We start from the raw sequence: 22,340 nt of genomic DNA on the forward strand, positions 1-22,340 counted from the left end.
TTGTTCATATTCACAAGTACATTCACCCCTTAAATGGTGCAAACTGATTTTTCTACACTTGTATACATTTAAGAAATCAATTTAATAAATAAATTTTGAGTCCTAAACCTAAAACTACATTCGATAAAATTTATGAATCTCTGCACATCACTATCGTCAATAAAGTAATACAATTATTTCCTTCAAAGTCGTTATCAATTAATACGGAACTTCATGAGCGGACAAACGTCAAACCGGCCATCATAGCGTGCCGCTAGTTTAATGTGTCTTAACAATGAATACGGGTATTTGACAACTAGTCAAATCAGTAATTTTTAGGGTTCCGTACCTCAAAAGGAAAAACCTTATAGGATCACTTTGTTGTCTGTCTGTCTGTCTGTCTGTCAAGAAACCTACAGGGTACTTCCCGTTGACCTAGAATCATGAAATTTGGTAGGTAGGTAGGTCTTATCGCAGACATGATGGGAAAACCGTGAATTTGTGGTTACATGACACAAAAAAAATTAAATTGTGGTCATGAACAAATATTGCTATTTTCAACTTTCAAAGTACTATTACTATACCAAGTGGGGTATCATATGAAAGGGCTTTATTTGTACATGCTAAAACAGATTTTTATTTATTTTTAGGCATAATAGTTTTTGATTTATCGTGCAAAATGTCGATAAAATACGATTGTCGTACGAAACCCTCAGTGCGCGAGTCTGACTCGCACTTGGCCGGTTTTTTTTATCATGCGTCCAAAATGCGCACCTAGCATACGATAGGTATTTTATGAAATACTGGAATGTGACGTCACGTCATAATGACGTACTTTTTAGTTTGATCGATAATTTAAAATGTTTATTACACTTAAAACTAACAAAGGACGTGGATTTTACGTATTTTGGAAGATCTATTTAATAATCATTGAGAAATAATTTATTTTTGATGTAGTCAAATATTATTATTTTTAATTTTTATGGTAAAATCCTGAAGAAAGATGCTGCTGTATGTATTAATCTTACTTAAAAAAATCGGAGTAGGTAAAGTCAGGATTACTACCGCAGATTATACAAAACAATAGTTTAGTAAATTCGGTAAAATCATTCTGATCAACCTTGTTGGTCTTATTTTTCTAGACTTCTTTCTTTTTAAAACGATAATAATTTAGCTTTTATGCTCCTGAGTGGTTTTGGTCGATCGCAACTGCAATTTTCTTTTTGATCTTTCTTTGTTTCGGTCTTCTAATTTGACCTGTAATCGACACACTCAAATATCCATATTTTTACGTAAATTTTCTTGAATGGGTCCCTTAGGCAGTGGAATTGTGAAGTGTGAAGTGAATTAGGAAGAAATGTCTTTATGGTACGGTCACGGTACGAAAAACGGCACTAATCATCTTAAATAGAAAATAGATTGGGAACTTCTAATAAAACAAATATTTGTATAATATTGTATTGTTTATTTATTGTTTGCAATATACATATTTATTACAACTGTATGTAGACACTGGTAGCAGAAATTATTTTACAATAACTAAAGTAACATTTTTTGCTTGGTTGAAAATACATACAAACAAAACTACAGTTTATTATTTACTTTTACATATTGTTTACTTTGCACTAGCAGATATCCGCAGCTTGGTACCAAGGGCTATATCAATACACTAAGTATAATATAATTATTAAAAAGGTTAGGTACTTTAAAAATAAATTGTTACCATTTAAAATTGACCAACATTTTTTTTCAAATAACACCCGAAGCGCTTCTACTAAATTCACAGTATTTTTTCTCTCCCGTCCTAATTTATTTAATCACTACTTGGTCAACCTTGATGATATTGATTTTCATCAATAAAACAATTGCAATATAATATAAAAATCGGTTAAGTGGTAAGGTGTGTTTTAAATAATTCTTGTTATTTAACATATTGTTAAATGCTACTTTTTTGGTCTACATATAATAGTTACTTCAGGGTTTGCCTATAATATAGAGCTTACAAATATTTTATCAATATACAGACATGCCAGTTCTCCTTTTAATATTAGTATCTAGATTACAAATGACGGTTTATAAATTCAACAATATTATATTTAACAATTATTATTATATCATGACCTATATTATAATATACATCACCTATAGGTTTATTGATATACGTTCCAATACAGCTACGTATCTATTATCTTCATTATTAATACATTTTACAAAAATAAATAACACAACAAATTCCATGGATTAAGAGCCAGCGCGTGCCAGACCTTCGTTATTTTATAAACGCTGAAAGTTTCTCTATGTATTGTTCGCAACACAGGGAGGAACGATCGGCGACTATGAAGTTTGGATCATGGTTGCTTTGGCAGATAACAGGCAGATGTAAAAAAATCTTACGTCAAAGTATAAACCTGAAATAAAGTAGGTAGTAACCTAAGTAAGTAGTAACCTGAAATAAATCAATTTTATTTATTCATTTATTATTTATAAAGTCCATTTTTTTCATACTATCTTCGGAATAGTATTAGAAATCACGTCATGCATTGCCAGACGCTTAGTATCGTGGCAACTCCCTACCAGACACTTTTAAACTTTAAGGGCATCTAGCAGGGGGTTGCCACGACATTCATACTAATTCATGATCGCTGTTCATTCCTCCCTGTGCTAGGGACAATACGCAGAGAAACTTTCAGCTTTTATAAAATAACGAAGGTCTGGCACGCGCTGGCTCTCTCTCTAACAGACAAGCGAGGTTACGATAAATATTTACATACAAATGCATTTACGTTGCACATAGATATAAACAATCATTTATTTTGGGTATGAAAAACCTTTGAATTTTTTATAGTTATTGAAAGATATTTTTATTTACAATGAGTAATGAAATTCATGAAATTTCATTAAAAAAATGGTTGGGATAAAATTTATGTAGCACAGTACAGATCTTGAGTTTAACTTAATTTCTCTTTGCCTTACCCGGTAGTGGGGCACGATAAGCCTTTACAGTACGCGGCAGAAATTATTGTACATCGACCTTTAGAAAGAGATATCGGTTTCGTACAGCTTTGTCTGTGTCGTTGAGACCGACAAAACGTCACATAGGCTTAATGAATGACAGACTCTCTACAAAACCGAAATCTCATTCTAAAGGTCGATTTACAAAATATTTCTTGCCGGCTACTGTACTATAACGACTGGGTAGGTGTACAAAGTACTCCTATAGTACTCCTATAGTACTCCGATAATACTCCTAAAGGCGGCATTTCTACTAGATGAATTTCGTCATCACTCCCATCACTAAGATAGGTCAGGTTGCTGATATATTATTGTGATAGTACACAAATGAGACATTGAACTTTAAAAATCGTAATTGTAGTTTTAAATATAATATTATGTTTTATAATAACATTACAACAGGTATAACAATATTTCAAGTTGTACCTAGGTATATACCTAAAGAGTACGGCCAAAATATTTTTACAAAGTAGTACATAATATAAGCAAGTATCTAACAATATAATATTTTCAATACTTTACATTAAATGCTGGGTAATTAATTTTATTATAGCTTGTCAGCATTATATTATATAATTTTATCTAAGCATTTACAACAATAATATTATGCTAGGCCATTTCATTATACAATCGAACTTTCACATTGTGTTTAGATCTAAGGTCAGTCGCACAGTGGCTGACATGACTATGGCTTTCTTCGTGCCCGTATTTGCGGCTGGGTACTCGGATAAAATGTTGCGGGTAGAAATTCGCGTGACAATTTTATTATTTTCGACATAAATGAGGTTAGTTATAAGGACAGATTTTACAAGAACGTTAAAACTGTTTTTGTACAAGTTATTTTAAAAAATGTATTTTAACACCTCGTCGGTGTTTTTTTAAAAATAATATAAGTACCTACTAGTATTTAAAATATTGTTTGTTGTCTTTTCACCATATTAGCTAAATAATCCAAGACTTGGACTAAAAAGTCAGTTTGTTGTCAAAAGAGGAGAGTTATTTTAAATAACGTCAGTTTCTTTTTGATTACGATATATATATACTATATTTATTTATATAGGTACTAGGCTATTTTAAAATACTATTTTAAGGAATAATTTTTAATAACTGTAGCTGTACCGATACATAAAGACAATTTTTTTCAAATAGGTATTGAAAGCAACGATAAGGGTAGGTAACTTCACTAAACCGAGATGGAAAAGTCTTGGTAATTGAAAAACATATTGTATTAAACTTGGAAGAACAATGGATACGTGATATACCACACACTCTCGAGAACTTGCATATGGCTTTAAGGGAAAAGTTTAGTTCGCGGCGTATAGTAAGGCTGATATTAAAAAGATCGCGTAGGGGCTTACTCGGGTTGCTGAGCCAAGGGGCGCTCCCCCACCGCCGAGGAAGCCCGCATCTTCTGCCCTGTGCCCACCTTCTCGAAGCGAGCCTTGGAGGCTAGATCGCACGTCGTTAGTCTCTTCTAGATCTGTATCGCTGTCGTCATCCACACGGTTTTTTCGGTGTGGCAACTCCATTTCTGCGACAAGAACAATAATTGAGGAGCTGGTGAACAAAACAATGTCAGCAATTGGGTTGATATATCGACAAATAAAAACAAAAATTAATCGTGGTATGTACCCGTTTTATACATTAAGATATGTCGTTAGACCATGAAATAAGCTTAAAATCATTCGTTTAAAACAATGTCAGGGCACAAAATAAATTTTACAGGAGAAGCAAAAACTTTTGGTCAAAAATCACTAACTTTAGATTCAATTTTAGCACAACCTTAGGCTGTTTGCTTGAAAATGAGTTAAAACATGTATTCGGTGATCGAAATAATGAACTTTGGACTCAACTTAAGTTTAGTTTTAGGCCATTTGGCTTGGAAATAATTTTAGAATTGTATCCAGTGGACCAAAAAGTCTGGATTATGGAAAGCCAGATTCTTGTTTTTTTTTATACTTCATAACTAGGCCAACTTATCAGCGAATAAGAAATACTCACCATATAATCTAATGTTGCCTTCGGCGTCCCCAATGGAGTTTTTGGAGATACACCGGTACCCGGTGAAGTCACCGGTCTGTATGTTTTTTACAACAAGGCGCATCTGCACGCTGTACGCCGAACTGTTGATCTCGCTCATGTAGTACTTGTCATTGGAAATTATCATTTCCCCTGCGACACAATAAATTGGTCTGATTAGAAACATCATACCTATTTAACGACTTCCCTGGCACAGTGGTGTAGGAACGCTCGGGTTCGATTCCTGGGAGGAGCTATTTGGGAATTTTTAATTCCTAAATTGCCTTTACTTTATCCAGTTTTATAAAAATCTGGTGTCAGCAAGCTATTTAGTTTTCCGGTACGATACCATGAAAGGGTTCCTTTGATTTTAATTAAATTACCACGCCCGCCCCTTCAAAGTCAACCTACTTTCACCTTGGACTGTATCGTCACTTAGGTACCGCCAAGTGAGATCGCGGTCAAACGCTAATTGTTTCAACAAATAGAAAATATACTTGAGTTGCGTAAGGCAAGGCTAAAAAATGAGTTTCATTTATTGTCGACTCTTTTGTGACTTTTCTATCAGACTTCACCGTATTACTACAGAATACTAACAGCTATTGTATTAGGTACTTCGTGCTACGCCATCGGTCTGCACTGACCCTTAAAAAATCAATTTTAAAGCGATCGCAAACAATCGCATGAACCGTCAGAGTGTAGCCGAACGAGAAATAGATATTTTAGGAAATATTTTTTTTTTAAAAGTTATGACACTTTTGTCGTCATTAATTATTTTATTAGTTTGGAAAGTATAATAATAACAGACAATTCTACTAAATAAATTAAAATCTAAATCAAAAGTAAAAAAAAAACATTAAATCAAAACTAAAATAAATTAAATTAAATCTGACACTTTTTATTTTTTAGATGACTCTAGGCTAGTTTCTTAAAAAGAAATATTAAATAAGCGAGGAGGGGGAAAGGTAATAGCATCAATGGTGCTATTACCTTCCCCTTTATTCGATAGGCATGTATGCCTTTCCGATCATTTATATTCGGGCGCTTCCGACCATTGTCCGCCCGATATCGTAGTGAAATATGTTGTTTCGACATGCCCTTTGAATAGTATTGCATTCGCAGATAGTACAAAGGTATCTACTGCGTCGGTAGAGTTAGTTTCACCCAGATCAAGATTTGGCTCAGGCTATTTATAAATCGCATTGTTAAAGAAAGTACCTACCTACTTTACTACAAAGATAAAGAAATAAATTTAGCATTTACCAAATTCAACCCTTATTATAATAGCGAAGAAAACTTTCATACGGATTTATAATGTGGCAAGGTAATGCTCACGACTTCGTCCGCGTGTACTACACTTCAAAATCATTTTTCACGCCCTTAGGGGTTAAATTTTCAAAAATCTGCCTACGTCATAATAGCTATCTTCATGCCAAATTTCAGCCCGATCTTTCTAGTAGTTTGAGTTGTGCGTTGATAGATCAGTCAGGCAGTAATTGTCAGTCAGTCACCTTTTCCTTTTTTATGTTTACCTAGATTTCTTGAAACTTCGCATAGGGACTCTAAATTCTAAAACATAAACAAAATAATGTCTATGTATCTATCTCAGCATTTATACTTTAAAGCCTTAAAAGGGCAACATCAAATGGGGTAAGTGTTATATTATTAAGTTAATTTAATTAAGTTCGTACTAACGACTAGAAATAGTAAAGTAGAAAACAAATTCAGTTATACTATAACTTTTCCAATGTTCGCAATATAGCAAGCACCTCATTACTTCATTTTTGAAGACGAACGTTTAAAATGTGTAAAGAGCCGGTTCGCCGATTTCGCTGGATTTTCGTTGTTAGCTACATTATTACTGAGGGTGGGGGTCACGGCGCTTTCCACTCGTTGTACATTAAAAATTGCTTGCATTCTTCTTGTCTCGTTTATTTTTGCGGGTGGATTTTTATTTTTTGGGTTCCGTAGCTCAAAAGGAAAATTAACTCTTATAGGAACACTTCGTTGTCCGTCTGTCTTTCAAGATCATTTTTCTTAGGACTGCGCGGAGATATCAAGTTGAAATTAATATGGAACATTTAAGTCTACAATCCCTTGGAGCTGTGAAAAAACAAACTTCTAGGTCAACGCAACTTTGATATTTGCAAGGGAATCAAAACCTAAACGACACTTTCCGTTGACTTAGAACCATGAAATTTGGCAAGAAAAATCCGAAAACCATAAATACGTAATTGTATCACATTAAAATTTACAATTGCAGTTGAAGATAATTTGAGCAACAAAATAACTGCACGTAGGTATATCCTTCTAAGGGGCGGAATCCTCGGTGCGCGAGTCCGACTCGCACTTGACCGGTTTTTTATTTTTCATTTCCATCCAGCCGCTGCTGTATCACAAAGATATTTAATTGGTTTTATCTTTAAGCAATAGGCATTCCACTGCGGGAATTTCTGTAACTTTTGTTAAGGTATTGTGGGAACTTTGTGGGAAATGAAACAAAAGGTATTTCGCATTACCAATCAAGAAGTTAAAATATCCTATTTAACTTTATAATTCTGACTTCATAATATTAATGTAAAGTAGGTAATTGAAATATATGCGAAAATGAACGCAATAACTACAACCTATTTTTCTTTGTAAACTTCGTTTTCAATCAAACGAAAGGACAAAGATAAATCTAACTTAATATCATGATATAATTATACGTGAGAGTGAAGCTTTATGTCGGTACATATTATGTTACTTGGAAAAATGGTGCCAGCAATCTTCCTTTGGTCTAAGAGAAAAATAATGATATACGTTTTACCATTTATGGTGCGGTAGATAAATAACTAATCCATACATTTAAAAATTCAACTCCTGACTGACTGACTGATCAATCAATGCACAGCCTAAACCGCTGAAATTAGAAAAATACAGTAGGTTTCTTCTACAGAAAGGATTTTTGGCAATTCCATATATAAAATTGCATGAAAGTCTGTCATTTTTCAAGTTATATATTGAAGAAATTAATATTTGGGCTTTCGGTACAAAATAAAGAAGTTGGTATGTAGGATTTTTGTAAATTCCGCCTTCTCACCGTTTTTTTCTCCACTTGAGCGAAATAGGGGCTGATCAGCTAGTAAGAGATATGCGTACAGTATTTTGAATTGAAACCTCATTAATTAGGCAAGTACGTTGACCCGTATAAACCGAGCGGCTCTGGGCTTGAGTCCGGCTGAATTGACCACAAATCTGCGGCCCGCTCGGTGCAGTTGACACCTTGACGGTGCCCGCCTGCGATGGACACGCCCTCTTCTGTTTATCGCCGAACAACTTAATTAATGATTCGTAGATGTCGATAAACTATTTATTATTTTGGTTCTCCCTGTCTGTCCCTTTGGCTTCCGTGCTCCTGGCACGTAGGTACAACCTAAATACCTTCAAGGCAAGAGTGAGTAGGCAAACGCGCTCCAACATAGACCTCATTATTGCTTTTTATTAAGCATGATTATCGTCAAGCGCAAGCCTATTTTTCAATTAAAAAATGCGAAGCACAGTCCAAAGAGAATTGCAAACTCGTTTCAAGTCCCAGAGTTTACGAAGCAGTGTCGAAATAGAGTAAATAATTGCAGGTTCCTACAGCGCCAAAGCCCTATGCTTTTAACATATTGGAATTTCGATCCTGTTGCATGAATCGTGGTTGCAGTGAACCTGCGGTCACAATACACATGTGCAACTAGTAAGTCTATATTCGGGCATCTGATTTATCTGATTGCATAGGTACCTACCTACACCAAAATTGCAGGTGGCATAGATCATAATAATAAGAATTACACAGTATTCGTTTTTGTACATATTAGGTGTTATACCTACTTAAGCATTAAGTATTGCTTTCAGCCGATGATATGTCAGTATTGTTTCATTGACTAGTAACCAACCGCGGCTTCGCTCAGCAAAAATATAAATCCTCTTTATTTGGCGGAAAAATCGGCTTTATTCCTTGTGCATTAGGTATATTTGAAACTTTGTGAAAAATTTCAGCTCTCTAGGTCCAAGGGTCTGAACTAAACGTTGATGAGGCGGTAGGTTAGGACTTTTCTTTTTATGTATTCTAGATAATTTGTATTAAATATAATTAGTAATCCAATATTTTTTAACATAAATTATTTCACTGTAACAATGAGATCGCCATAATTCAATTAATTAATGGTAATGCTCGTTGTCAAAACAATGTACTGACGTACCAGTAAATCGGAGATTTATAACGAGATTTGTCAAGAAAGATGACCCAGAATTTTAATGAGATAAGACCACTGAAATGGACAATACACGGTGGAAATGGTGTGCCATACAAAATAACAGTTATTTTTGTGTCAAATGTAGTTTTAAAGCGCCCCATCGAGCGCACCGGGAACTTAAACTGCCACTTGTGTCAAATGGTCTTCGTATTGAAACTATGTTTACAGATATCTCATCACTAATATTTAGTCCTGAGTACGCTCAAATGATCGTTCCTATGAGCACCAAAATGGCAAAAATCAAGTTGTTTCAAAAACAGGTCGGCAATCGCAGGTCCAGCGTTCTTGTATAAGTAGAGGTCAGTGGATATTATCAAAGTAAAAACAAAATCTCAGCAGCGTTTCCGTCGGCCGCGGCCGGTCGCCATACCGGACGGCGGACACTCCCTATCCATGTCACTTGCGGCTACCCCATCGCTTGTCCCTGTTCGTCACGCCTTTGTATTACCTAATTTAATCTTATAAAGATTCACATAGGAATTTAATTTAATTTGCAAGTTGCTCAAGTTATTCCTGTTATGATTTTTCTAAAATGCTGAGAGGGAGAAAGTATAATATGAGTATAAAATTGTGAAAAGCATGAGAGACGTTCATTAGTTAAAGTATAAGATAACGTTGAGTAAAAGTCCTTATAACAATACTAGCTGATGCCCGCGACTTCGTCCGCGTGGAATTAGGTTTATAAAAATCCCGTGGGAACTCTTTGATTTTCCGGGATAAAAAATAGCCTATGTCACCCTCCAGGTCTTTATCTATACCCATGCAAAAAATCACGTCAATCCGTTGCACCGTTGCGACGTGATTGAAGGACAAACCAACAAACCAATAAACCAACAAACAAACACACTTTCGCATTTATAATAAGGGTACTGATTTTCTCAAATACCTAAAAGTTTCATCTAAATCAATTTAGCCATTCCAAAAACTAGCACGAACAAACGGTCAGGCAAACAAAATGGTTGTTTAAGTTTTAAATTTTGATAGTCTCTTCTTCCTAAAATATAAAGATCTTCTCTTAAAACCGTTTTCATTCTTAAAAATCTAATAATGAATTATTTTCTACAGTGAAATTAAAATAGACAACAAAAATTCATCAAAGCTTATAATAATCAGTTGCGTCACACCCACTGATACGGACATAATACAAGTACATTGGAAGAGGTGTGCTATACAGCAGTATCACAGTTATTTTTGTGTCAATTCGAGGCGCACCACCAAGTTAACGAGAATTAAAACTGATAGGACTTTGTCTCAAACGGTCTTCGTGTTGACACATGTTTCATCACTAACATTTAGTTCCGAATACGCTCACATAACGCACATTGTTGTTTTAAGCGCCAAAATGACGAAAATCAAGGTTCAAAAACAGGTCGGCAACCGCAGATCCAGCATACTTGTATTAACAGAGGTCAGTGGTCACACACATGCCAGTGACAACCATGCCGATGTCCAATGCTCATCACGCCTGTTTATTACGTAATTTAATTTGCACTACTCGCAATTTATGGAACAAAGCTGTAAAACAATCCATCACCCATGTTTGTGACTTTTGTAAGCGGAATTTTTACAAAACTATGTAGTAGGTGACGTTTATCAACAGACATTTTTAAGAGCTACTTACTACACATAACAATGTACTTTATATATTATGAATTCGACTTTTTCTTCTTTGTTGCATATATAGCGGTGTTGACAGAATTAGTGGTGGACATCCAAGAAATTCTCAAGTAGGTATAAGAAGGAAAACATTGTAAGGAAATCTGCATGCCTGAGAGTTCTCCATAATGTTCACAAAGGTATGTGAAGCATCGGCACTTGACCAGCGTCGTGGACTATGGCCAAACCATTCTCATTCTGAGAGAAAACTCTGTAGTGGACTGTCGACGCGTTGATGATGATGATGATTATGATGATAATTAGATCATCAAATTCACTTTCATGTTTTCAATAGATACTTAAATCATTTTACGCAATTTTAGCATATTATTGATTTTAGAGTTTCAGTACCTTTTAAGGAGTAGGTTTTAATTGTTATACGACCGTGTAGCGTCATAGAGCTGATAAAAGCCACATAGTACCTATAGCATAAGCTTGCGTAGCCACAAAAATAGATGAGAAGATACGCATGAATCGTTTGATAACGATACATGCGTATCTTTCTAGGCCATAGTCACGTCCGTAACACTACATGGGTCAGTAAGTAAAAAGAATTTTAAACTTATAATCAAGTGTACGCCCAATAAGTCAAAACTTTATGACCCTGTCAAAACCCGGCAGTTGATGTCGACGGAATCTTAATTTGACGTGAACCGTAAAAAAGTCGCCGGAGTCTGGCCGCCGCGCCGGTCGTGACACCGGACACTCCCATTTCGTGTCACTTGCGGCCGTCCCGTCACTTACTCGGCTCGTCACGCGTGTCGTACCTAATTTATTAAACGATACTAAATCTTTCACGGATCAGCCGCAACCCTGAAAGTGCATGACTCTGTATAAACAGTCTTTTAAGTTTATAATTAAGTAGGTATTCGCCCAATATGTCAAAACTTTATGATAATACCCAATTGAAACCCGGCAGTTGATGTCGACGGAATGGGTGACGGAATCTTAATTTGACGTGACATTAAAACGTAAAAAGTCGCCGGAGTCTGGACGGCCGGGACGGCCGGTCGCGACACCGGACACTCCCATTTCATGTCACTTGCGGTCGCCCCGTCGCTTATCCCGGCTCGTCACGCTTGTGTATTACCTAATTTAATTTGTACTCCAAGCAATATATTGCCTAAAGCCGTCTGCTCATGTGTCACCTATATTTGTGACTATTCTAAACCAGATATATTCATCTAATTAATGTGGAAAATTATCTTAACTTACATACCTACTAGCCTAATATACTAGGTAAGCAGGTCGGTTACTTAACAATTAAATTGCGTTATCATAGCAATAACTGTATTTCCCAATACAGACGCTAAATTCAGGTGTACTCTACATGTCCTTTCGCAAGAAGCATTATAAACATGAACGCTATCATTTAAATTTTAGACGTGTCACTTTATTCGATTGTGTACAACATAACTACATAGCCACAATCTATCGTTTTATTAGTTCCAAAATTGTAAATTCAATATTCTGGGAGATTATTAAGATTAAACTCAATAGGTACAGATGAAATAAATTTTCAATGAAGCTATAATCGTAAAGTGGGTCAAAATCAATTTGCATTTATTTACTACCCGGAGGCAATCGGGTGTACATAAGTAAAGCAAGTAAAGGCTGGTAATGAACAGGCGAAAACAAAACAGTAAACACACGCAGCCCGTCAAAAGGTTCCACATATTGAAAAGTGGATAAAAAATTGAATTTTATTTGTACGAATATTGTGGTATGTGAGAGTAAATATCGCGACTGTAGCCTAAAGCAATTTGAAGCGGGTGGCCAGCGGTCTTTGTTGCATATCGGGCGGTAATAGAATTTGGTCCGCTTTTTGCGCGGTCGCTCCGGCCGCGTAATGGCGGGCTCAGTTGCCTTTGTAACTGCATCTAAATCTGCCCCTGCTATATCTGTCTGGTTATGGTATATCATTAAAGTTTGTGTATTTGATATGAATATCCTATGAGCTGTGTGTTGTGTTTTATTATAAAATACCTCACGGATTCGACTTGTCTACTACTGCCTACAAACACATTCCATCACAAATACAAAGCTTATTTCTGTTACAGTTTAAAGAATCGGGCACAATCGATCCGATCAGCCAACATTGCACTGTTGCAAGTATAAGTAGGCATTTGACCGAGTTAAATGTACAGTTTACAGTTTTCACCATCTTATTTGCATTTTAGTATACTTACATTTGAGTATTTATATTATCAACAACTTTTTATTCAAAATAAATATTATCTAAATGTTCACAACATAAAACTGTTTTTAAATCTGGCACAAAATGTAGTACGAGCATTAACAAAATAAATGACGCTAGTATACATTAAACGTAAAAGTAATCAGACAAAAATAAAACAAATCTTGGCGCGTACTTATGCTAACGGCCCGAAACTCATCGGTTTAAAAACAATTTAAGGACCGCATTGCGAAAAAGTTTTGTACGTTTTGTCGGTTCGGGGCAGCTGCTTTTCGCCCACACATGTCGTGGGTGCACTAAATCCATTCCTAACTCGACTTTAGTGGCCAGGCGTTGTCGCGCGCTCGAAAACGCACTATCCGGGGATATTGGCGCCTCTGGAATGTTACCCTGTTTGCATTAGCCGTGTTTGAAAATTGTTTCACTTTCGAATTCGGAGCGCTCGCATCTCTTTGTTCAATGGGCATGAAGCTGTGGAATTATATCCGCGATTGTACTTGTATACTATAGGATTTTGGTTTTGCGTTTGCATTGTGTACATTGTGTAACTTTATTCAGACATATTTTAATATTTCAATTTTAAAACAATGATGGTTATAGACGCGTCTATGTTTTAACTACGCAGAAGAGATTTTTTCTAATCCACTTCACAATATTCCGATAGTATCGCATCATGAATCAATATTACTCGGAAAAATAATTATTCCGAGTAATATTTTTTTATAAGAATATCAGTAGATACAAAATAGTAAGTAGGTACACCAAAATCATCAACTTAATTGTACTTAGTTTATTTTATCAAGCCACACGTATTTTTTGTTCATCTGTCACCTGGGCACTAAATAAACAACTTTCATCCTTAGGGTGTCATTATAATGAGAAGTAATGAAGTTTGCGACCCCTCTACGTTTTCTTAGGCTAAGAGCGTTATTTGTATTAGTTAGCACGTGTTTTTATACAATTTTCTTACTTTTACCTTTTAAGTCTCAGTAGATTACAAAAAAATTCCTCGTTTATAATATTTTTTATAATAAAAGAAAATATTTTCTTGGTGTAGATACTTACCTAGTGCCTAAGTAAAATAACTATTAGATAACAGTTCACAAAACTTTTTAATTTATTTTTTTAAAGTCAATCAAGTTGAGTTCGTTGTTTTTGATTTGAAAGCATGACAAAAATTGTGGTTAGTATCATGAAGATAATTTTAATTAACAAATTTTTTACTTAACAAATAAGAGTGCCAACATGACCGTATTACCTACTAAGCCTCCGCTGTCTATTCGTCTGCCCGCCCGTCTATCTGTCAGCGGGCTGTATCTATTGTGTAACCGTAATAGATAGTGAGCTGAAATTTTAACAGAATGTGTATTTCTTTTGCCGCTATAACAATAAATATTAAAAAATCGGCTGCCATGCAATATCTCGTACGATGGTACGGAACCCTTCGTGTGTCCACTCCCACTTGACCGGTTTTTTTATAACTGCGGAAGTTTTTGATTTCAATTTGTTCTTTTACCGCTTAGCGATTGAGGTTTTATGTTCTTTAAACATTAATTTTATATTAGAAAATGCGGTTCCCGTTTATGAATTTTTCCCGCCTCAGCAATATTTCACGTTGTCATCCCCGCGTATAATTACAGCGCCGTTAATAAGCCGTAGCATTGACGCCGCGTAATCAAAGTCAAAATAAATCGCCACTAAATGAAAGGCCGACATGAAAAAGCGCATATTTTAAACACAACCATAAAAAACGTTAAGGCAAAGAACTCACTGGGTATTACGGTAGGATTTAAAACAGCCCTACCGGCAAAGCCGTGCCGCCAAGCGATTTTGCGTTCCGGTTCTATGCTGTGTATAAACCAAAGAGGTATGGGTTTAATAAAAACTATCATACCCCTTCCAGGTTATCCCGCTTCCATCTTAGACTGCATTATCACTTACCACCAGGTGAGATTGCAGTCAAAGGCTAACTTGTATCTAAAGAAAAAAAACCTCAAACCTTTTTAGGGATTCGTACCCAAAGGGTGCCATCATAACCCTATTACTAAGCTTCCGCCGTTCATCCGTCTGTCTGTGTTGCTATAAGCGTGCTGTATCTCATAAACTGTAATAAGTAGAGGAGTTGAAATTTTCAGACTTTGTATTTCTATTGCAGCTATATCACCAAAAGGGTAGTTATATTTTACTTTTTTATGTGATATATTAACGAGAAACTTTAGTTTTCAGAGTAGGTAGTAACCTAAAATCTATTTTGAAAAAAATTCTTTAAATTATCTGCGTTACATTGTAAAATGTACAATGGTCGTAAATCTTATTGGGCTCCCTAAAATCAAGCTACTGCGCAGGTTTGTCACATGCTAGTTCACTCTGCTATAGCCCTATAGCCCAAAAGTTGCGACGATTGTACTCGTAGTATAATATTAAGAAAGAGATAACGATTTCGTAGAGCATTGTTTCTGTTGTTGAGACCGACGAAACATCACACCGGTATGAGTGACAGAGACGACGCTCCACGAAGCAGAAATCTCTTTCAAAAGTTCTATGTGCGATATTTACTGCCGGCATCTGTAAGTCATTGAAAGTGGGTAAGTAGATCAATATATGTTTTTCGGTCGAATTTGGTCACCACCTGGGTGTCTGGTGCACTTCGACCGTCCGTTGTACCAGATCTTTCTTTCCAAACACATGCTAACTGTGGAATCAACTCCTATCGGCGGTGCTCCCACTAGATTACAACATGGGGTTATTCAATTGACAGACTATCAAATTCCTAAAAGGCCAGCAACGCATCGGCAGTTCCTCTGGTGCTGCAAATGTTCATGGGCGGCGGTAATCACTTTAAATCAGGTGACCCGCCTGCTTGTTTGCTCGCTATCTCTATTAAAAAAAACAACAACAAATAAAAAAAAAGTTTAGCTCGATATTTTGACTGTGCGTGCTAAGCCTCACTTGTAAGCAAGCACTAGCCCCCGTGGCTTGTCAAGAAAGATAGTAGAAATATGAATAACGGCCTCTTTAATGACTACTTTAACGCTTTCAATGTGCTTTATGAATAATGAAATTAGTTGCTTATTCCGTTCTTGAGTTTCGTGCCCGGGACTTAATAAGCCTTATAAATTACGGCTAGCTCGTTATACTTATACTTGACTAGCCTTTATGCTTAGCGTAATCAAAGGTTGTAAAATGCTTTTTTCTACGTGTTCTTTACTAATTCTTTGCATTTTTATACAAGTTTTAGGGCGTGCTACAACGCTGTTGTAGAGTTACGATGCGTACTGTACAGAACGCGACAGGTCAAGAGTGCATTCGGGGTGGGGACGCCCCTCACACCCGCACAGCCCCCGTGCTAACCCAGTGTGGGATAGCACATGAGTAGATCATCATTGCACATCCTTAGTGAATTGGCCGAATATTTTAACATACCTTCAAGGCAAGAATGAATATACATCTTTAAGACAAGCGCAGCGCAACCTAGACTTAATCATTGCTTTTTATTATGCATGATTGTTGCTAAGCGCAAGTATATCTAGATATTATATAAAATGAAAAGGTGACTGACTGACTGACTGATCTATCAACGCACAGCTCAAAGTACTGGATGGATCGGGATGAAATTTGGCATGCAGATATCCTTTCTTAGCGGATGCCTACGTCATAATAGTATGACGTAGGCATCCGCTAAGAAAGGATTTTTGAAAATTCAACCGCTAAGGGGGTGAAAGTGTAGTCAACGCGGATGAAGTCGGGAGCATAAGCTAGTCTAGCAATAATAACATTAGTAAACTTTCTCACCATTGTCTCTCGTCCAATAATTAATGGCTCTGGGCGAAGCTTCAACATGGCACTGCAAGGTGACATCCGTGCCAGTCGGCGCTCCCACCAGTTGATTTGGAACTTGCACTAAAGGATGAACTGAAAACAAAACATTTCATTACAATAGAGCCTCAATAGCTCAACCGGTAAAGGAGTGGACTGAAAACCGAAAGGTCGACGGTTCAAACCCCGCCCGTTGCACTATTGTCGTACCTAATTGGAGAGGAAAGGGGAATATTAGTCATTTAACATGGCTAATATTTAAAAAAAAAAAGAAAAAAATAATAAGAACATGTCTTCAAAATGAACCTTTAGTTTTTCCCTTCTTGGTTACAATTTCAAGTAGCCATAACATTTAAATGTTTGTGTAATAGGTACTTGCTTATGCGCAGTAGTTATTACAGCGAAAAATACTCATCTAGATATCGACTTAAACTGGAAACTGGTGGTAAACTCATTAAGTCTTTAAATTCAAATATCTTTATTTTATCTAGGCAGCACAGCACACTCATGTGTGTGACTCTAAATGTGAAACTAATTGGTATGTCAAGACAGTAGCACCGGTTCGGAAAGTAGCTTCTACCTGCAAGAACTTCAATGACACTGGTATTGTTATATTATGTTAGATTATACGAGATGATGGCAGCTGTTTCGATCCCGTAGAAACTCTTTGATTTGATTTCCGTGACAAAAAGTAGCCTAGCCTAGGATGTAAGCTATCTTTGTATGTCTTATCAAAATCGGTTTAATAGATGGGCAGTAAAAAGCATGGATTGGTATCGCATGTAAAAAACAATAGAAGAAATGAGCTGGTTGATTGTTCTTCTTCCTTGCCTTATCCCACGCTATGTGGGGTCGGCACAACATGTCTTCTTCCACTCACTTCAGTCATTCGTCAACGTACTATCCTATCCACCCCTTTCTCACGCATATCCTCTTTCACGCGATCTATCCACCTTTTCTTTGGTCGTCTTTCTTTTATTCAATTCAATCCAATCTTTTATTTGCTTAAATGTAGGTTAACAGAGATGTTTTACAGTGAATACTGGAATGAGGCCTAAAAACTTTTTACTACTAGAAATACTCAGTGCATTAAATAACCGTGAAATAACCGCTTATAGTAGCTAGCGGTTAGCAATGATGTATGAACATTACCACAACGCATATTCAGCGTTGAGCATGGCCACTCAATTTTCATATTTAAAAGCATATAATAAGGTTTATTGTGTGTTGCCTGTTATTGACATAGTGCTGGAAAGTAAATGCGTACACATACATATAGTGCAGTTAAAGCCCCATTTTTTTGTTTACATAACTTCCCATTTGTATTTATTTGCAGCGCTGTTTGCGTTGCTGGCTACTCGTAGACGCTCTAAGGCTGCGTCCATATTGATAGAGTTAGTGTGATTCCAGCATATTTTTTTGTAATACCTACCTATTATACTAATTCGCGTAAAACGGTAGCTCATAAGTTAGTAGAGTAAATAAAGCCTCGCACTAAATTTCCGATCCAATTTCTTTTTTTTAGGTTAAGGGTCACTTACTGTTAACGGTAATTTTTACAAAAAAGTTTACAGGAAACAAAAGATGCAAAATTTTACTGTCTACAATAATAGTCTAGATAACTTTTGCGCTAAAGTGGATAGTTTCCGAGATATCAGCCAAAAACTTTCCCTCAAGATTGCGATCGAAGCTCCACCTGGATCTGCTAGCATTTTGTCATTTTATGGTCAGTAAGTGACCCTTAACCTAAAAAAAAGAAATTGGATCGGAAATTTAGCGCGAGGTTAAATGCTCTATTTACTGGACTAGTTGTGGTAAAGAATTTATTGATAGAGTTTATTGGTAGAGTCAAGGTCAACATACACTCAACTGTCACTTTGTTGCTAATCAGTGATTTTTCCTTGTTATATTCATTAGTCTAGTTCAGTATAAGCCTATCTTGCAATAAAAATGCAGTAATAAGTATACTTAATGATAATTTGAAGATATTTTAGCCAACTTACAAAAGTATACTTAATTACTTACTTAATTTTCTAATGCTTTCACTTTCTGGCAACCGCATTATGAATTATGATCTTGTTGAAAAATGGTAGAATTACAAAATTTGACCAAACAAGTTTAACGGTCTTTGTGCAAGTAGGCCTTTGTGTTTATTTGTTACTTTTTGTTATTATCATGTTTTACTTATAATTAAACCAGGACTGATGGATTAACGTACTCTTCGAAGCATGGGGAGAAGGTAAAGCTACACACTGTGCCAGTGTGAGCACGGCTGCAAGGCTTGCGAATTTCGCACAGTTAGTCGCATCTACGCTTTACCACAGACATTTATGTTATTTAGCTTTGGCATGCGATACTTTACATTAAACGATGCCTTTACCGGGGTCATAATTAAGTACTAATTGCTTTCTAGGCCGGCTTTTGAACAACGGAATCTCCGAGCAAATTATCCGGATTGTTCAAATATAAAACGTAATACTCACAATTTTCCTCGTTTTTAACGTTAAACGCTTATAATATTTAAGTCAAGACCTTTAATTAAAAACGTTAGGAGCCAAGTGAGTAAAAAACAAATTATAAACACTTTAGTAAAAAAGTGCTTTCTAAAGATCAGTCAACCTTAGAAAAATATTTTTTATAAACACAGTGTAGTGTAGGTAGGTACTGTGTGTTGTAATTCTGTTATATTTTGTTAGACTTGAGTTTGACTGCAATCACAAAAGCAATCACACTTGATAGAAATTGATGGTGTAAAACGTATGGCAAGTAGGTATATAAACCCTAGTTGCAGTTGGCTTCTACGACAATTTGCTTCTAAACGCATATCAGCTCCTAATCGGAGGTCGGGATCGATCTCCCGACCTCCGATTAGGAGGCGGACATCCTAATCATTAGGCTATCACAGCATATGCTAAAACATTACCTGGAGTGGGATACTTTAAAAAAAAAAGATTCTTATAGAACTTATAAAGAACAAAAATCTACGCTGATAATACCTAGTCTAAATGGAAGTACTTATGTACCTATCCAGTTCTGTTTTACTATCATTTAGAACATTTTATGAGGAAGGGTTAGACATAGGTACACAACACATTCACATTTACCCCCTTAATAAGCATTGTTTTTCGGTTTTTGTCTTCTTTTTTTTTTAATGCCAAATTACTGACTGTAGCATACAGGCAAATAATACATACAAACTTACATACATACCAACACATATAATACATTCAAGACACTATTGTCGTCTCGTGTCTACACCCCACGCGGTGTGCATTAAAGGGGAAAACGACTCAGGCAGGGCTCGGACCGCTTACAGTAAAGACGTGGAGTGAGATGGTCGAGCCGATATTTATACACTACAATTAAATACTCATACATGAGTTACTACACTGATGACGAAAAGAAAGAAATTGGTTCTATTCACCCTCTAAACAATTTTTATTAGTAAGGCCGTGATTTTAGAAGTGCTAAGCATTATGTAGGTATATACCTACGCTAGAGAAACTTTAGGTAGGTATAGTCCGCGACAGGTTGAGATGATAATCGGGTTGGGGACGCCCCGTACACCTGCACGGCCCGTAACACCAACCCGGTGCGGAGATAGTGCGGGTGTGCGGAGCGTCCTCCCGCCTCATACTCCGATTGCCATCTCGATCTGTCGCGTACTAAACCTAAACTGTTTTTTTTTTGTGAAAATACAAAAATTCTTGTTGTATTGCTTAAACTTCATGTAAAATCGTGTTAGCAAACGCAGTAAAGTGCGGCGATATCGCATTCCCGCACACGGGTGTTTGCAGAGACGCTTCGCTTCGCCACTTTGCAGCGAATTCTTCTGCAGTTGTCAGCTGTTTACTTGCATTGCGGCACCGAGTTGGGATTTTGTTTTTATTGTGTTAACTTTATGCAAAGTTGTTTTTAATTTCTTTGTTTCACACACGATTATGTTACACTGGATACTTTTGCGTTCAGCATTTTATTAATGTGTTTTTCTTTTTAACGACTCCCTGATTTAATTTTATGAACAGCCAGTTGATGTCCGTGACTTACAATATCCCGTCACCGTGTGAACTCTTTGATTTTCTGGCATAAAAAGTAGCCCCAGGATGCGAGCCTCTGTCATCTTTCTCTCCTGTCGTCTCTGTCTCTGTGTCAAATTCTATCAAAATCAATTGATTTTGATGGAATTTGACACAGAGACAAACGAGAGAGAGAAAAGAGTTTGATTTAATTAAACGGATGCGAAGCTAAAGCTGTGAAAAGCTAGCAGACAGACAGACAGACACACCTTCACATTTTTTACAATATCAAGTAAGTAGTAGATATTAATTTAAAAAGTCATTTGCTAAAAAGACGTGAGTTTGTGAGTACTTAAGTAAAATTTAGTAGGAAATTAAAAAAAAGCGAAATAAATTAAAACTTAGTTTAAGGAGTTAAAAGTTAGTTAATATAAGACTTTACAATGGTTTTTATGTAGTCGCAAGAAAAGTTAATAATATTTTAGAGATTCAGAAAGAGCCCTTTTTGATTGATTGTCTTTAAGTTAAAAATATAGATGACTTTCCACGACTGGGTCCTCGTTTTTTTGTTTTAATATCGTATTATTGCATGAAATAATATTTAATTTAAATTACTATTTAGTAATATCATAAATGCAAAAGTGTTTTTGTGTTTTGTTTGTCGTTCAATCCCGCCGCGCCGCCGCAACGGAGCGACGCCGACGTGATTCTTTTTGCATGGATATACCTACCTTGTTAAAGGCCTAGATAGTGACGTATCTACTAACTACTTATTGTTCCGGGAAATCAAAAAATTCCCGCTGGATTTTTAAAAACCTTAATCCACATAGATGCAGTCGTAGACATTCACGTATTTGGTACAGAAAAAGGTAATTTGATTCCCGGAGACGGACATTAGCTAAGTATTTTTATCTCGATCAAAGAGTTCAGTGGAACTTTTAAAAACCTAAACCCACGCGGACGAAATCGTGGGCATCATCTAGTAATATAAGTGATTTAATTATCTTAGTAGTAAGTACCTAATATTAAACTCGCTCGGCGGTGTTTGCTAGCAGTCGCTTCGCTTCGCCACTCGCTGGTAAAATTCCAGGTTTGTTTTGTGTTTACTTTGAAAATCATTACAGAATTGGCTGCTCTACTAGGTAGGTACTTGTATTTGGATTTCATTGGGCAAATAGCTTGTTTAAAAATTAAATTCTTGTCGTTAGCGATTTGTTTCTGCATTCTATTGAAAAACTACTGTACCTTCCTACCTACTTAATGTTAATGTTATTAGAATCAATTATTTAATATGATATTATGTAAAATACGCAAGTCATATTCCTCCTCCGTAATTTCTAATCAATTAGAAATAAATTAGGA

General features: G+C 36.1%; 1 protein-coding gene across 2 annotated transcripts in view; it reads right to left on the reverse strand.

Annotated features, from left to right (window-relative positions):
- Positions 1 to 1,432: 1,432 nt before the first annotated feature.
- DIP-beta (Dpr-interacting protein beta) overlaps positions 1,433 to 22,340 on the reverse strand; it is a 106,771-nt gene continuing 85,863 nt past the window's right edge. For both annotated transcript variants that reach the window (XM_069506224.1, XM_069506218.1), the window contains exons 7-9: positions 16,939 to 17,058; positions 4,993 to 5,163; positions 1,433 to 4,522 (exon numbers count right to left, since the gene is read on the reverse strand). In XM_069506224.1, the coding sequence (XP_069362325.1) occupies positions 4,296 to 4,522; positions 4,993 to 5,163; positions 16,939 to 17,058 (518 nt within the window). In that variant the 3' untranslated portion in view covers positions 1,433 to 4,295. The remainder of the gene's footprint in view (positions 4,523 to 4,992; positions 5,164 to 16,938; positions 17,059 to 22,340) is intronic.

The sequence above is a fragment of the Maniola hyperantus genome, chromosome 2 (genome assembly GCF_902806685.2).
Source record: "Maniola hyperantus chromosome 2, iAphHyp1.2, whole genome shotgun sequence".
NCBI lineage: Eukaryota > Metazoa > Arthropoda > Insecta > Lepidoptera > Nymphalidae > Maniola > Maniola hyperantus.